The sequence below is a fragment of the Lytechinus variegatus genome, chromosome 16, assembly GCF_018143015.1.
Source record: "Lytechinus variegatus isolate NC3 chromosome 16, Lvar_3.0, whole genome shotgun sequence".
Classification (NCBI taxonomy): domain Eukaryota; kingdom Metazoa; phylum Echinodermata; class Echinoidea; order Temnopleuroida; family Toxopneustidae; genus Lytechinus; species Lytechinus variegatus.
The window spans coordinates 1910480-1928562 of NC_054755.1; the positions used below are offsets into that span (position 1 = coordinate 1910480).

Sequence of the window (18083 nt, forward strand, 5' to 3'; positions counted from 1 at the left end):
TTGAATTTCAATGCCAATTTTAAAAGTTATTATTGCTGGAATCAATGGAACCTTCCACCATGATTATTCCAAGATCTGAAGTCTAATAATAGGAGCATCCAGAGATTTCCTTCCTTGAACGCTTCATCAGTGATTTGTCATGTGAGCATTCTACTTACGAGACAATATTCGGTATCCTCATGCACAATTGGATATCATCTATACAGAGTTAAAGAGTGGAATCGTTGGTGCTACATCAGCGTATAAAGTTCTTTAATCTCTAACTAGCCCAGTCATCTCCAGGAAAACGTCAAGATTCCCCATCTCCATTGGCCCAAAGTAGGATGGATTCTTGCGTTGTGTGGAATATGACCTTGGACTGCGGAGCAGAACTGTGACGTTCGATGTGTGTTTGAGATTTTTATACCTGACAAGTATCAATCTGAATCAGGTATGATTATTTACATCTGGAACCGACCTTTAACGGCTCGAACCTCTGCATCAGTTTGTAAACTTCCCCATGTATCTTGGATTACAGGCCCACCCCACAAAGCCCAGTTGATGGTATACATGTAGATATAGTGTGGTACAATAGGTAAATTATCTAGAGCCAAGGACGAGGACGTACTGAAACTATGTGCTTGGTCCACGATATTAAAGTAGCGAAATGTGAGAGCTGTTCAATATCGAAGTGACCCTGATATGCTGCCAAGATTGAGAAGATGGCTGTGTCCGTGAGTGAGTAAACGCAAGTGCGTTGTCCTCAGTTATCCGTGAAAAGAACATGAGTAACTGCTTCACTGTGTATAAAAATACAAAGACCCTCAGTTTACATGTATCTCACACACAGGTGGAAAAATCATCAAACTAAAATATGGAATGTTGAATCTTCATAAGGCTGGTCAATATTGTTAAAATTTATTCACATTGATTTTGCCAATTTTTCGGCTGGGTGTCTGGAAGGAGGCTAAGAATTAAAGCTGTGGCAAAAATAGTCAATCCTGATTGGTTGCCAACCATGGAAAGAAGAAGAAACTTTTATTCCTACATGTAATAACCGATGTGACTGATGTCACTGATCGTTTGTTAGATTTTCATGAATGATGATACATTATTGTCACTGTGACCAGTGTAATTAATTCTTGAAATTCAATTGAAAACATTATTAAAGCTTTGTGTAGTACAGGACCTGGTTAGTTTCAAATCTTAATTTGAAAATTTTCTGTAAGAGTAATCTTTTATCAAATGTATTTGAATGAAAATATGTTATGTTTTTCGGTTACTTCTACTCTGATGCTCCCAAGATTCTGCATACAACAACACATATTACATTCATATACGTTTTTTTTTTTTAATACGGAAAGCTTTTTTTTTCATTCTGTAGATTAAACCCATAGCAATGCAAATTGTACTGAAATGATAAAAAGGAGGAGCCCATACTTGACCTTTATTAACCCTTCGCCTGTGAATATTTGAACACTGCCAAAGGAGTGTGACATCCCCCCCCCTCCCCTGTACTCCTTCTTCCAAGTTTGCACTCTAGACTCAAATATAAGGTCAAAAGCTCTTTAAATATCAGATTGCCTGGTCAGTATAGGAAATGACCTTTGCTAAAAGAGTGTGCAATAATCCTGATTTATACAGTACTTGTGCAAGATGGCATAGTACAGTACTGTACAGTTGATTGCAATTGTTGTAATCTATGTCGAGTCTCTTACAGTTTCAGTTGCTCTGATAGGTACATGTACATGTAGGCTTTTTTTTTTGCATTAATAAAGCATTATTTTCACTTTATCGAAAGTGTATGTTACTATTAATACAACTACTAAAAAAATAGAAATATATCTTATATCTGTATTAAAAAAAAAACCTTCAAAACTCAAAAGTAATATCATTTTTTGTTTTTTACAAGAATCATACTGTGTACATGTACTCATTTATAAAATAAGGGGGCCTGCATGTACATGTACATTTGATTACAATGTTGACAGTTGCTGGTGTTCGATTTCAATTAATGGCTGATCTCACAATTGGAATTCAATTGCAAAAAACAAAACAAAACAACAACAAATCATTGACAAAACACAGGAGAAATTGACCTGTCAGTGCATCATTGTGAAGAGTAAATAAACACAGTGACCAGTATTCTGAACTTGAGTTTGATTTTTACTCTGGTCTAAAGTTGTGGTTTAATAATAATAATAATAAAAGCCAATTTTTATAAAGCGCTTTTCCCAGAATGGCTCAAAGCGCGTTTAAAGCATATTATTACCCGGTCATTGGATTCATTTCAAATCTGCACGAAAAGTGCACAATTTCCACTCCCTGGGGAGCATTCCTTGCATCCATCGCAGCCACATTATGGCGCTGGCAAAATCAAACGTACAATATCTTTCGCATCCTACCGGGTACCCATTTAGCACCTGGGTCGAGAGTGGCAAAGTGTGGATTAACGCCTTGCCAAAGGACGCTAGACCGCGGTGGGATTCGAACACACGACCCTCTGTTTACAAGGCGAGAGTCAGAACCACTACACCACGGCTTTCCACATAATATGCGCAGCCAATTTTGACAGGTATCTCTAACAGCACAACTTTAATTTGTCAGAAAAATTGACATTCAAATCATTCATAACTATTAAAAACAGAGTAGGAATAATTACTGAAATTCATAGTTCTCTCAAAACATGAGAATAGTGCCAAGTAAAAATAGAAAACACTAAAAACAAATAATTTTCCTGGTATCGCATCGCAATTTGCTCCACATTTTCGAAAGACTGCAGGTCTTTTGTATAGTATATTTTTACATAGGACTGTACATTACTTTAGTTCTTTTCTTATATGACCAAAAATGCAATTCAAATTTGAAAAGCAAAATTATACCTTGTAAAAATGTAATTTTGAAATTTTTTGCCTCATACCGTAATTGTAGCACAGATTTAAGAACATATTGAATTGCACTTCAGAATGAGGGGCAGTTGGTCCATGGGTTGATGAAAGGTCAGGGGTATTGTCCTTTTGCAAGGTCATGTGTAGTCCAATAATGGGCAGCACAGATGTGTATGATGCATGGTCTGTAATGGCCTGTATGGACAGGCATGGCTCAATTCCAACCAAATTGTGCCCAAGTTATATTATTCATCTTCTTGAAGCTGATTTCAGAGTTCAGACACAGGATGTTTATGTATGTAACCTATTATTAATTAGGAAAATGACTCGATCTATATTCTTTAAAATTTAGAATTATTTGCATGGGTGAACTAATTCAATTTTCACAATTTGAGGTTGGGCCTTTACTTCTACTTATGAAAAAAGTCAATTGCTGGGAGTTGGAGAGGGAGTAAGGTACATGTAGGCCTACAGCTATACATGTAGTTTAATTATCCAGCATTATGCTGTTTTATATGTGTACATGTAGGCTCACAGGAAGACCCCTTTTCACACAAAATTTTGAACAATTGTGTAGTCATTAGAGTGTGACTAAACCAGGTCTCTTGTGATAAACCACATTGTTAGATCTTTCTACATGAAAGTAGTAGGTCTGTATGGACATTCAAAAGGCCTTGTAAATCACAACACAATACCTCATTCAATAGGGTAATCCCCTCTTTTGACCACAATGCATAGTGCAGTTCTTGGTCTGTATGGGCAGACCCTAATTGCACTTTAAAGGCACCCATGAAATGGGAAGCTCTCCCTGTGCAAATTTACTTTGTTGCAGATGTATCCAAATGTACAGGTACATGTACATGTATGTACATGTACATGTATATATCATGTGTGTACTAAAGGGTTAGGTGTAATCAACCTTGCAGCATGTGTGAAATGTACAGATTCACTACTGCACAGACAAAAAAGGTCTTTTTCTTCAGACTATGCTTGCTGAAACTCTGATTCTTGGGTGTCACTGCTAATTTTAGAAGGTTAAAATGAGAATGTTTCCTGTACATGTAGAAGAGTCATGCTAAAACAATAAAAAGTAAAAAAAAAGATATTGCTGAAAATATGCTGAGAGGGAAGAAGGAATAAAACTTTATTTAGAATTAAGGTTGTTGTGTACATGTACATGTAGGTTGGTGAATGTATACCCTATAAAATGCCAATGTAAGGTCAGATGTTCATGTATTGTAAGGTTGGACAGGGATCCACACTTTTTCCTACTGGTCCAACCTGTTCATGTCGGACCAGTAGATACCCAGTTGTTCAATTTTTTTACTGGTCCAAACCAGGGGCGGATTTAGGATTTTCCAATATGGGGGGGGGGGCACATTTTTCTGAGGAAAAATTTTAAAAGCAAATGAAAAAAGGTTTTAAACAAAAATTGCACCCCAGAAAAAAAATTAACAAGCAAAAAAGAAAAGGGTCTTCACATTCAAAAAGGAGGGGGGGGGGGGGCACACTTCTGTTTTTACAACAATTTTACATTACGAATTTTAATTTTGCTTTTTAAAGGGGGGGGGGGGGGGAGGCACGGGCCAGTGTGCCTCCCCCCTTGATCTGCCAGTGGTCCAAATGTGAAATTTAGATCAGATTGAATTCTTGAAAATAATCGTAAAACTAATACTATATTTTTTTCAGTAGCAACCTTGTTGAAAATGAAGAAGATACCCAGCTATTTCTTGGATGATAATAATAATTGACCTATAATTTTAGTGACACTTTGTAAACTATAGTACATGTACATGTATATCATAATGTTTATGCAGGAGAAATAAATCTAGCTGAAGTAAAATTGTTGATTACTGTCACTTAAAGATAAATACTAGTTGTACTGTAGTAACAATCCCAAAACAAGTTCAAACAGGATCCAATAAAATTACCAACAAAGTGTTTGTATGTATAGATAAAAAATATGTGCCAAATATCTCTTGAAAAAAATCTGTAATTGCCGAGAAATTAGCAAAATAAGCACGGAATTCCATTAAATGTCATGTATTTTTCCAAGCAATATTAATACATTGTCCCATGTATGCCTTTCTGTGTTAGTGATTTCACAAATATGTTGATATTAATGTACCAGATGTAGATCAATGATAATATTGTGACCATTAACCTTTTTATTTTAGACTTTGTCATGAATTATTCATTTGCTGTTAATTTATTTTACTTTTAATTTCATTTTCAAGACACAAATGCAGCACAATCTATTCATGTTCAGTACACTTTGAATGCTTTTGGAAATTAACATCTGTATCAGTATCAGCCTGAATTTTGATTGAAGTAAAATTATTTGTTATTGTCAATTAATTTCATTATATGGCATTGTACGTGATGATACCAAGAATTGTGTGTATTGAATGGGAGCACAATTGCACCTGTTGCTTTATACACTGTGTACACAGACTGATCAAAGTTCTATTGTAGTATTGGCCAATCATGCTTGGCAATGCATACGTGTACAGCTTCCAGGGTAGGCATTGTGATATATCAACAATGCACACTGCAGCCTGGTACAAGGTCCCTTATGATACAGAGTAGGCCTACATGCACATGTAACGAGATGATAATATCTGGCTACGTGTCATAATTTCATACGCCACAGTGTTTAAAGAAGTCAAGTACATATATACAGTACATTGCGTTGTTCAGTATATGCAGGTACTGCGAGAAAATTGAAAGCAAGTTCTATAAAATCTACCAAATTTATGACTTGTAATTTATGTACCCTGTACATTGCGGACACAAGACAGGTGTGTACTATATTAATCAATTAATTGTGTGATGATGTGCATTAATAATGTCTAGAGTGTCGCCGGCATAATTTTTGAAATGGTTTTATAATTGTGTACTCAACCAAAGTGAAATACTGTGTACATAGTACCGGTATTCATGAACATTCTCTACAGAATGTGCTGTACATGTACATGGGTGAATGGCACCGACATTACATGTCCATGAATGTTTGTACAGTAAATGTTGAGTGATATCTTGAGGCTTGTGTTACAAATTATGCTTCAAATGATACATAATAATGTAAAAACTTTTATTATTCTTAAAGTGATATTTAAAGTACTGCACTTGCTGCCTTTAAGGGTTGGCATTTTTGTTGAGTAATTATACAGTACTATGTTTGAGATTAAATTTTGATCTATTTTTATGCATTTTTTTTACTTTTTATTTAGAACTGGACTTGTAAAGTACACAAAACATTGTCTTGTTGATAAATATTTTACTACTAGTTTTTCTTTCCTAAACTTTAATGTTTTAATGGTAGAAGAAGAAAATCAAACTTGACTTTATTAATAATAAATGCTGTTGTCTTTTCTTCAGGTCCAACGCTAGTTCAACTCCTTTCCAATTCCCCCACCCCTCCACAAATTCACATGGTAAAAACAGGGCACGGTCCTGTGCAAACCATGGCCAGCAACTTACCCCTCCAGCCTCCGGCGCCAATGCAGTCAATGCCAATGCAGCTCCCTGTACCACAGGACAACCGTGACGCCATCAACCAGGCACCGGTCTACCCTAACCACAACCAGGCACCGGCTGCGGCACCAGTACCCCAGCAAATGTACCAGCCACCAATGTTCCAGCCGCCTCCACCGGGTAACCAGCAGGTGTACCCCCCTCATATGCTGGGGGGTTACCCCAATACGGCGGGTATCCCGCCACACATGCATACCCAGTTACCGACGGTGTTTATGGGTACCGGTGTTCATCCAACCCCAATGCACATCCAGAGGTTTCCTCCAGCTTCATGTAACTCCTCAAACCATCCTCATCCTACTCAACATCAAGGTTCTAACGGGGATCTTTCACCTAGACAAGGTGGGTTTACACTTCTATTGTTTCATACCAGGGGAGCGTTTCATGAAAGGACCTGTCAGATGATTTATCCGACAAGCCTTGTTTTATCCGACAGTTACCATAGTAACAGTGCCTCTCGGCCAATCAGAATCAAGGAAAATTGTCAGATCTGACAACAATATTGATGAAACACTCCCCTAGTTATTAAACACAATCTTCCTCTGCTGGGTTGTTTCACATAGTTTTAAGTCTGACTGAAGCAGTTGCACTTAATAGATATCCAGTTTCATGTGGTCTATTGCATTGGTCATATCATGAAGTTATACCTGTGTGACATTACAGGTCTAGTTTTATAGCTCAATGCAAGGTTCAATTTGCCAGCTCGTTTGACAATCAAATGATTCGTAAATATCTTAAAATGATTACTGTCATAGTTCTCCTAATCATTTACACACAAGGAAAGATCGAGTTAAGAAAACTTTAATAAAAATTGTGAAATTTTTTGTTTCCCTAACACAGAGTTAGATCATAACCTGCTTCAGTTTATAGGCCTATTAACAGTATTTTTTTTGTTATTAGGCTTCCTTTTCAAAAGAAATAACCAAGACTTGATGCGAAGGGTTGAATTATTCTTGAAATGGCTCAGTTTGGTGAATAATTCCTTTTCATAAAATGTAGCAAAAGTTGACTCATGATAAAAGTTCTCAAGGAAATTACAGAGTAAATCAGAATTTAGTGGAGGATTGTATTGTAAATAAAACAGAAAATATTTAGATTGGTGTTGATTTTTCAGTAATTATGAGTCAACCCTGTGGCGATGATTCACTCTAGGATTTGTGTTAGGAAGGAAATGTATATTTTCAAGGTCCTTCTCCAAATGACGATTGTGTCACGAGATTAAACTTTAAATGTAGCTAGACTTCCTTCATCATAATTGAGCAGACATGACCATTGTCATACATGTACATGTAGTTTGTTTTGTTCCCTTTTTTTCCCTGCGCAAGTTCAGATATGATATTTAAACAATCATTTAAATGTTGCTTTATAAGAAGTCTTTTTCAGTTTTTGGCAAGATTTCATTGCTCATTTAAATTAGAATACATGTAGGTTCTGAATGCAATCTTTTGATGAAATACTGTACTCAACACTGCTCTAATGCTGCTACAGAATTGATTCCGATGACCAATGAAGTTACACCACATGCCTACTAATACACAACACTATAAATCACAATATGAATATTTTCTCATTTCGTAAGTGATACTTTTTATTAAAGTGAAGGCTTCTGCCTTGAGCATTAAAACAGTTTTCTCTTCCATGCATGATATCATTAATTCGTTCATTCATTATTGCATTGTGATGAATCATTCAATTCCTTTTACTAAACAGTGTGTAAAACAGGTGTTTGGTTCCATTATGGAGACTCTGTAGGATTGATTTTTCTTATCATGTGCAATTGAAATGATTTATCATTATGTATCAGATTAAAGAAAAAAATCCTATTATTATATCATAATGGAAGGGATTACTTTCAGACCCTGGATCCAGGGAGGTTGCTGAGCTGGCCTTGCACCCCTTGATCTGATTTTCAAAAATCTTTAAAGATTTTTGTACGGGAGAAAGCTATCCGTGAGTGGTGCTATTTTAATCCAAGTCCTTTGGAAGCATGTCGAGACTTAATATGATAATGTGATATTGCTTTACAAGAACTGTGTATATCATCATCATCAGCATCATGATCCTCCTCGTCATCAGCATCATGATCCTCCTCGTCATCATCATCATCATCATCATCACTATCATCATCATCATCCTCATCATCATTACCATCTTCGTCATCGTCATCACCATCGTTATCGTCATGATTTACACCTTTTTGTTTTGCTTGTCAATTTTGTTTGAAATGCCTCTCACTCCCTGATAAATCATAGCACTGTAAGATGTTTATACACATAACTTCAGAAGAATACTTGTAATTTTGTATTTTTAAAATATATTTGTCCTCTGAAATTCACTTATCAAAAAAGAAAAGTGTACATAAGAAAATAAGAAGCAAAGTATAAATAAACATACAAAACAAATACACCATACAAAGAAATTACAAATAGGAATATAGATTGGAAAAATGCTAGTTCAGCTGATAATCATGCTATTAAATTTTCACCCATAGCTGATCTATCCCTTTAAGGTGCCTCCTAGATGGAAGTCAAGTTTTCTAGTGAATAGACATGACATTTGAGGTTGTTCTAGATATTCATCCTCTCTTCCCTTTACTCTCTTTCATTCTATGTGTCCGCACAATAGGGTCGATGACATTTCCACACCCTCCAAACTGGCAGTTTTACCGTGCTGTATGTGATACATATATGGGCGTGTTCAAACGATGTTCTTACTCTGAAATCACAGATGTGTTTCGCGAATCCAAGCGCAACTTTAGACAAAATGCTCTTCCTTTTTGATAGCATTCAATCAATTTTCCTCTCCTTGTGTTTGAAGGCCTAATGTACACTGTAGAATCATGATTTTGAATTGTTTCTTTATTTTATATGTATGCATTTTTTGTTGAAGACAGGATTAAATTTTTTGTTCAAGTTTCAATTTATTCATTTCCACTTTGAAGTAAATAAACATAATAATATATTGAAATATACAAAGCAGCATTTAAAAATGCTTTGGTTATTGACAATACCATGAGAGAATGGTCAGTAATATTGTTTCAATTTGTTTCAATAACTAAACTAATTACAGAATATAATTGACATATGAAAATGAAAATGACTGACTTCTTAATAGAAACAGAGCTTTAATTAAAGCTCTTCTTGATATTTCATAATTATATAAGAGCAAATTAAAAACCTTTTGTCACATTCAAGCCCATTGGCCTGCTTTGCAAGGGAGCTGTTTCAAATGTACATACATGAAAAATAAACAAGTATCAGTGATGAATTATTACAATGATTTTCATAGAAGAAATCATTAATGAATATGAATGAAAAAATATGGAAAATAACATGATATAACATAGAACATTGGTGTTTACAATTTTTATATTTTAAAGGCTTTAATTCCATAACTAACAAGAAAAACCTATGCAACCATGGTTTAGAATCAAAGAACAATCAAAACTATGCTTTTAAATTCTACAATGTAGAATAGAATAAATTGGAACACAGCCTATGACTTGCCAGACAGGGAAATTCATTGTACTTGTGCTCTTTCATCTTTATGTACTGAAAGATGTATTGATTGAATCCATAGTTCAATGAATCACTTTCTATTATGAAATACTTTTAAGTTGTCATCTCTATTTTCCGTGTAACAAATAAGTTCTTTCCTTAAAGGAGAATGAAACCATTGGAACAAGATAGCTTGTTTGAAAACAGAAAAATCAAAGAAACAGATCAACAAAAGTTTGAGAAAAATCGGACAAATAATGAGAATGTTATGAGCATTTGAATATTGCGATCACTATTGCTATGGAGATAGCAAATTGGCAATGCGACAAAGATGTGTGATGTCACTTGTGAACAACTCTCCCCATTACTTTAGTATATATTTCACTTGAATTGCCTCTTTTATCACATCTATCCATAGATCATGTGTTCTTTCTACATGAGGGCATGTAATACATATTTTTTTAAGAATAAATCATGGATAAAGAGTTTGTATCATCATAAGAAAAAGCAAGAAGAGACATTTTGAGGGTATTTTATAGTCCACCAAAGGGAAAGTTGTTCATCAGTGACATCACACATCCTTGTCGCATTGCCAATGGGAGGATCTCCATAGCATTAGTGATTGCAATATTCAAATGCTCATAACTTTCTCATTATTTGTCCGATTTTTCTCAAACTTTCTTTATTCTTATTCTTTGATTTTTCTTTTTCTACACAAGCCTATTTGTTCCAAGGGTTCTTTCCTTAAGCCTGGCCCACACCTTTGTGTTCTTAATAGCTATGTATTGCTGTACATGTACAACAATACACTGCTTAATGCAGCATACTACTCAGAAAAATATTCGATTGGAATCATACATGTACTTTTAGAGTTGCACATATTAAGATAATAAGGTGATGCAAGCTAAAGCGAGGTAAATCGAGCACTGCAGCATTGATGCCTGCATAAGCTGCTCACCTTATATGCTCGTTGTTGCTTGTTGTCGCTCGTACTCGTGCATCCTTGCTCGCATCTGTTATTTGCCACTCGTCTTTGCACATGTGGATTTTAGTTGCATTCAGTTTCTGATCTTTAAAAAAAAATCAAACTACGGACGTACATGTAGAACGCAAAGCCTCTGTGTTGGTCTGCATCGGTACATCGTATTAACTTGTTCCATTGCATTGTGTTGCCTTTGACTGCAATTCTCTACGTTTTGGGCAATATACAGCTGAATGCAATCCCAAAATGCAAAGGTGTGACCAGGGCTTATTATTCACGATTAAAAAATACATAGAATATATAGAAAATATATTACATGATCAAATGATTATATACATGTATACAACAATATTTAAACACAACAATGAATGTAATACAAAACATAGAAATCATATCGCAGGAGTAAACCTGTTTCAGATTGGCTTTGAATAGCCTGTTCTACCCCGGGGTCCCTAAATATGAAATAATTAATAAATAAACTAATTAAATCAACATTACAATACATATGAAATTCCAAATTAATATGAAACAATATAGAAAATGTAACATGAAATGCCCTCAAGATCACTGGAAAAAGAAAATGAAGATGCCCCTGAAATTCTGTAGCAAATTGGGGCTGGTGAGCTCGAAATGTAGCCCTGGACATTTTTTTTTTCTGGTGACATTTAAGGACATTGAAGTGTTTTCTTTCTTTTTTTGCCTCTTCCCCTCTACCCAACTCTGACCTCTCTTTCTTCCTCTCCTCACCCTCTCTCACTTTTCTTTATCGCTTGGTATTAAACCTACCTCTTTCTGGTCTGTGATCATTCTGCAAAGATTGTGACGAAAACAGAGGGATTGAATATGGAAGGAATTGCTCTTTAAAGTCCAAACTTTCAATTCTGGCTCTGTCTATTATTATACATGACCTTTAAGCATAACCATTCAAAATGTGTTTTCCATGGATACATAAGTATGCTTTCCAAAGTAGTTGCCTTGCAAGGCATAGCCATTTAGCTTTGGTTTTATCACATACATGTATTTCATTATATTTTTCACTTTCATTTAATGTTTAATCTCATTTATGTCCACAAAATGGGATATAGGCCTAAACATAAAGACATCAACAACAAGAATTTATCACTTGAAATGCATGTGCACTGTAAATAATAACAGCTGCCAAGCTAAAGCCAAAGAAATAATATCCAAGTTCTTTGGAAGCGCATAGAGACATTAAAATCATAATGTGAAATGTGATATACAAGACCTTTTTTATCATTATTTTTTGTATAGAATAGTGAGAGACAGAACAGACATTTAAGAAATTATAATTTCTGGAACACATTAAGTTTTCATATTCTTTGCCACCCTTTATACATTTTACAAATTCAAGATCATAAATGTCCTGAATGATTTGATCCTAATTGATAATGATGGAAATTAAATTGACTATGATTAGCTGATGACTCTGAGAAATGGAATGAAAGGACATTGAAATACGGAATGCAAAATAAAAACTTATGCTATAAAAATAACAAGATTAAAGGGTTTTGGGGATACCCATTTTGAATATACACATTTTGAACTTCAAATCGCTGACCATGGAAGAGCTATTAAGAAGTTGTACCTCCAATGTAAACATTGCCATTGTACACTGTATGTAAGAAAACTTGTGTAACATTAACAGAGCAGTTCTTGTATTGTGCATATCACATTGTTATATAACGTCCATAGGACTTGGATATTTTTACTCTGGCGTTAGCCCCACAACCTCTTTAGCACTGAAGCATTTCAAGGAATATTTTCCTGCTACATGTATTTAGTCATTTACCTCACCTGGGCTGAGTGCAGCATAACATGGACCTATTTCTTGCTGAAGGAAATTATGTCATGGCTTGGATTTGAACCCATGACTTACCCATGACCACTGTTTCAAAGTCTGATGACTTATCCATTGGGCGGCAACGCTCCTCCATTATCATGCTTTTCCAATTGGCACCAAGTTACGCACCTATATAAATCCCAAAGAGATAAAAAAAAATCAGTAAATTGAATGAATTCGTAAGTGATGTAGTCATTGCGTAGAAACTTATCAGGGCCATGTTGCATAGACCATTATGGTAACTTTGCCATCCAATGGTGACTTGTATAGAATACTTGATTTTGATTGGTTGGTGATCAACACTACCATGGTAGTTACCATTGAATGGCAAAGTTACCATGATAGTATCTTTCCTGCTACAGTGTCCAGATTATGTAATAAATGAAATGGACACAACCTGAATTGTTAGTTTTCTGTTTCTAATTGTCAATGTTGTCAATGCTATTGTTTTGGGGGCCATTCTCTACATTACAAGCAGATTGCTATTTTATGGTCCTAGCCGTATTTTGTACCATTTATTACATAATTATGTACCCTGTATGATTTGTATATACATATTTTTATGTTTGAATAGAATTGAATTGAATTATCTTGAGTTTGTACATGTATGTTGATTCATTTGTTTGTTTGAATAGAATTGAATTGAATTATCTTGAGTTTGTACATGTATGTTATACTTAATTCCATACCGCCACTCATTTATGTTTCCTGCTACTTTTGCAAGGTCGAATGGAGGTCACTATGCATTCTGTATTGACTGGGTGTTTTTATTTATGTATTTATTTACTTATTTATTTTTATCTTTTCACCTATATATGATATATACCTTGTTTGTATATTTGCATTTTTGTCAATTTATATGTTATATTCTTTACCTTGAACTAGCATTTGTAATTCAGCCTTTGGCTGCAACGAATGTTTTTGAGTATCAATAAAGACCATTATGATTCATTGAATAATTCCTGTTATTTTCCTTTTATTAACAGAAGGTTCACATAGGCTCGTTCTTCCAAGGCCTAACAGACCCCGAGATGAGCGAGCCGATAAACAACGAAGTAAACTTCAGAAAAAGCTGCACGAAAGGCATGAAAGGCAAAAGGAGAATAGCAGCCTTTCCAGTAGTCCCCAGTCATCGCCCAGAGGCATGGGCACCTCACATCCTGGTGTGCTACGGCCTACAGAGAACGGGACAAGTTCAAGAGGGACCAAGAAAAAAGGACGGAACAGCCCCAAAGATGAAAGTGAAGGTAGGCAATGTGTTTTTCGTATTTTATGAATAAAAAAAGAAATAACAGTTTACCATCCTGAAATCATAATACATAAATTTGTAGATTCATCAGTTAACAGTTCCCAAAGATTACTATAGAAAGACCCTCTTCAAAGGGATAATAAGAAATTGGCATTATGCATGTAGACACCTGTCATATTAAAATCTAGCCATTTTAAACTTCTGATAATGACCTACACTTGTATACTCTTCATCATTCAACTGAAATGAAAACAAATATGCCTTTAATATTTTCCATTTAGATTTTTCAGAAATTCCCCAAAATTGTCTACATATGTGTCATGAATTTCAACTAAAAATCAGCATTGAAATGTTCATATTCAAATTGCTATGGAATGGCAATTAATTGTCAATATAAGGGACAAACAATGACTATCATAACAAGATGGAAAGAAAATTGATACAGAGATTTCATTTTTGCAATCAACGGATTTACATGTATGTTCCATTCATCTTTCCTACAAATAATACAAAATATCGATATATTACAATACCATCCTTGACAGAAAAGTACTTTTATTGCCTAATGGCTCTCCATAGAGATCACGTTGATTGGAGAGAAAAATAGATATTAGATAGAAAAAAAAAAGATAAAAGATAAATCTGGTATACTGTCACCGTCACTGAGGCTATCCCATTCCAAAGCAATTTATGCTCAATTTAAATGAGAATCTGAATGAAATATGAAATGATAAAAGATTCTCCTCTTTGCTGCTTTGCGGTCCATATGGTCGTTTCCGGTTTGCAATTATCATAAACACAAACTGTATACATACATGTATCTTGAATCGTGTCCAGTATGCGTGGTGTGTATATTCAGATGAATGGGATAGCAGACCGCCGTTGTCATTTGCCCATTTGTGTGCATGAATATATTCTTGCTATCATATTGGGCAGAGTGAGATGAATGGGGAAGGAAATTATGGACAAAGCTTTTCAAATTGCCCAAATTTTCTTAATGCTCGGCCATATTTTTCGGATAGTTGTCAATTTGAGCGACTGAGCATGATTTTTTTTCTTGAAGTAATTACCCCCTTAATGCTGTCTTTTCAACTTTGGCTTCGGTCACTATTATTAGAATGAAATTAGTTTCACACGAAGGCCTTTTCTGTGATATAATTGCAGCTAGGCTATAATGAGCAGATGCAGCTCAACCAGTGAGTCCCATACACCATCGATTTCTATTTTTTCACCCCAAAGCCGGGGTATTATGGATATTTTTATTCTGAGAGAATGATACGTGCCTTCTTCCGCCCCATGCTAATTTGATTTGATGTGGGAATATTTACGCACGGACAGCTAGGTTTGTGTGTCTGCTGTTGTGCGTTTATGTAAACTTGGCCCTCTCGTCCGTGGCGACAACCGAACTATGCACCGACGGCTTCCAGCCATTGCCGTCACTCTTGCTATTATCATGTCAACGGTGATACGGCCGGCTTGTCAATCGGAAGGACGCCTACTCTGCTGTGATGTCATCATTTCGTCACGGCGACGAGTCAATTGTTGCATTCTAGCCTCAATCACGTCACTATCCTATTAGCAAAGATGGAAGGGTTAACATGTATTTTTTTTATGAGACGGCAAGATAGATGTTACTCTCGTCTGATACCGAACAATCCCTTCATGATATCAATACTTCGACGTCTGTTCTATTGATTCCCCGAGTCCTAAGTGCAGTTTATGCACGTATGTGTTTCCCTTTTTCTTTGCTTACCCCTCCCCTCTTCTGCCAATTGCCGACTCTGCCATTCCCCATTACCTTGAGCGGTTGTATTATTGTCTGGACGATAACTAACGGGACGGACGAGAATGGTGTCTCTGTGACGAGGGAAGGCTGCTAACGTCTTGTACTTGGGGGAGTAGAGTTACAAATAGCTACCAATAGCCGTCCCCATTTATTGGCAAGGCAGATTTATAACTAATGGGCCGGAAGCTAGTTGACAGGTTCTAGTAGCATTCAGAATGAGCAGAACTGAATGACCATCATCGTTGTGAATGCTTAATAAACTCGGTTATATCTTAATAGTGTTTGTCTTTAGGAGAATGAAGTCATTTTCTGTAATTGAAATTGATTTGAAGCAGATGGGATTATCTGGAAAGCAGTTTCAGCATTGTAATGAATTTCCTTTTCACATCTTTTCATACTGCAATTTCATAAATGTTCGATTTGAGGGTCTCATATATTGTCCTCAAGGACTCTCTTGGGTTGTTTAAATCCTTTCATTCATACATTTTCATTACTGTTTTTTTTATAAAGGTATCTGTCATTGCAATTATATCAAAATGAGTTTTGCTACTTCAATCTGTTACGCTTGCCTTTTTCTACCAGAATATAATTTCCCAGATTACCTATTACAGATGCATAAAAATGTTTATATGGGCTATTATGAAGTGAATATTTTTACAGTGTAATTACAATTAAACCTTTTGTTACTTTCAACAAGTAGGTGCTCTGAAATTCTTCCTTTTTTCTCAGAAGATTTCAGATCAGTGACTTCTATGAATCATGATGTAACCATTTAAAGAAATAAATATTCTCATAATTTCATGTGAACAGGTATAGTCAAGACAAGTTCAGGGGATGGCACTATTATTTCAATCCATTTTGCAGAACATATATTTTTTGTACTCTAGACGTGAATGTTCATAGATTTACAGTCACATTTATAAAGTAATTGGTTCTTCAATTGGTTGGGGCTTGACAAGCTTGTTAATTGCATGAAGGTATTCTGTTAATCACAGATGATACACAAACCTGAGGGGGTGTTTTCTTCTTCAGTTCCCAAGACTTTAATACATACAGTAGGTGGTTTCATTAGTCTGAGTTACCATTTTCAACATTAAAGATAAATGCCAGTCGTGGTAATGATATCAAAATGAATTTCGTACAGAATCCACGAAATGACCACCAAAGTGTCTGTTAGTAAAAAATAAGATGCCAAAGGATTCTGGAAGAAATTGTGTTATTGCTGAGAAATTAGCAAATAAGCACAGGATTTGAGTCAAGCATCGGGCCGACATTCAGAGCATTAATAATACACTGTCCCACGTGCGATTATCTGTGTTGGTGATCTTCAATGTGAACATTTTTCAGCGTAGATTTCAAGATTTCACAAAGTTCAGTTTACGTAACTGTACCAGATCTAGATCCTCGATGATATACTGACAATTAAGCCTGGTTTTACAGACTTTCTCATGTAATCAGTGTTTACTGCAACTACTGGTATTTCTCTTTAATCCTGCAAGTCAAGAACCTTTTTATCTATCAGCCCAAGTGCAAGAATTTTTATTCTGCTTTCTGTGTATCATTCTCATTCATTTGGAGACGGGATTCATAAAATTGATGGAAAAAATAGGGGCCGAAAACAGTGCTCATCTTGATGAAAATACTGAGAAATTTTTATCAACCAATCTATTGGAGCTCATAACCAAATTACAATACAAAGTCCCCAAATCTTGATTTGTTGAAACGTGCTGAAGCTGTCTGAATTGTAGACTACATGGGATGCATTGGTATCATTGCCCCAATATTCGTCTCAAGACTTATAATTTTACAGATTTGAATTCGGAGGAAATCAGTGGTATGTGAACCTAGCTACTATTTCGTCTGTAGTGCGCAGACCCTATTACTAGCGTGTAATCATCAGTTGGTCTTCACAGAAGTCTAGCATGAGTACCAACTTGCTTTGTCGTATTCAGTTTGAAGATGGAACAGTTTGCAAACCTTTTCAGCCCTTGTAGCTTAAAAAAATTGAGACCATTTAAAGAGAAATTCCAGTAGTTGCAGTAAACACTGATTTCATGAGAAAGTCTGTAAAACAAGGCTTAATGGTCAGTATATCATCGAGGATCTAGATCTGGTACAGTTACATTAACTGAACTTTGTGAAATCTTGAAATCTACGCTGAAAAATGTTCACACCGAAGATCCCCAACACAGATAAGCGCACGTGGGACAATGTATAATTATTGCTTAGAGCGTCGGGCCCGACGCTCTACCCGAATCCTGTGCTTATTTGCTGATTTCTCAGCAATTACACAATTTCTTCCAG

The 18083-nt window shown here is 35.6% G+C and overlaps 1 protein-coding gene across 2 annotated transcripts in view; it reads left to right on the forward strand.

The window, feature by feature from the left end:
* The window catches only part of LOC121429438 (fibronectin type-III domain-containing protein 3A-like), a 97660-nt gene that overhangs the window by 16436 nt on the left and 63141 nt on the right, over nucleotides 1–18083 (forward strand). The window contains exons 1-3 of one of the 2 annotated variants that reach the window (XM_041626433.1): nucleotides 5214–5668; nucleotides 6249–6746; nucleotides 13731–13991. In XM_041626433.1, coding sequence (XP_041482367.1) covers nucleotides 5638–5668; nucleotides 6249–6746; nucleotides 13731–13991 — 790 coding nt within the window. In that variant the 5' untranslated portion in view covers nucleotides 5214–5637. Of the gene's footprint in view, nucleotides 1–5213; nucleotides 5669–6248; nucleotides 6747–13730; nucleotides 13992–18083 lie in introns of those variants that run through there. The other variant, XM_041626432.1, reaches the window with a different exon arrangement.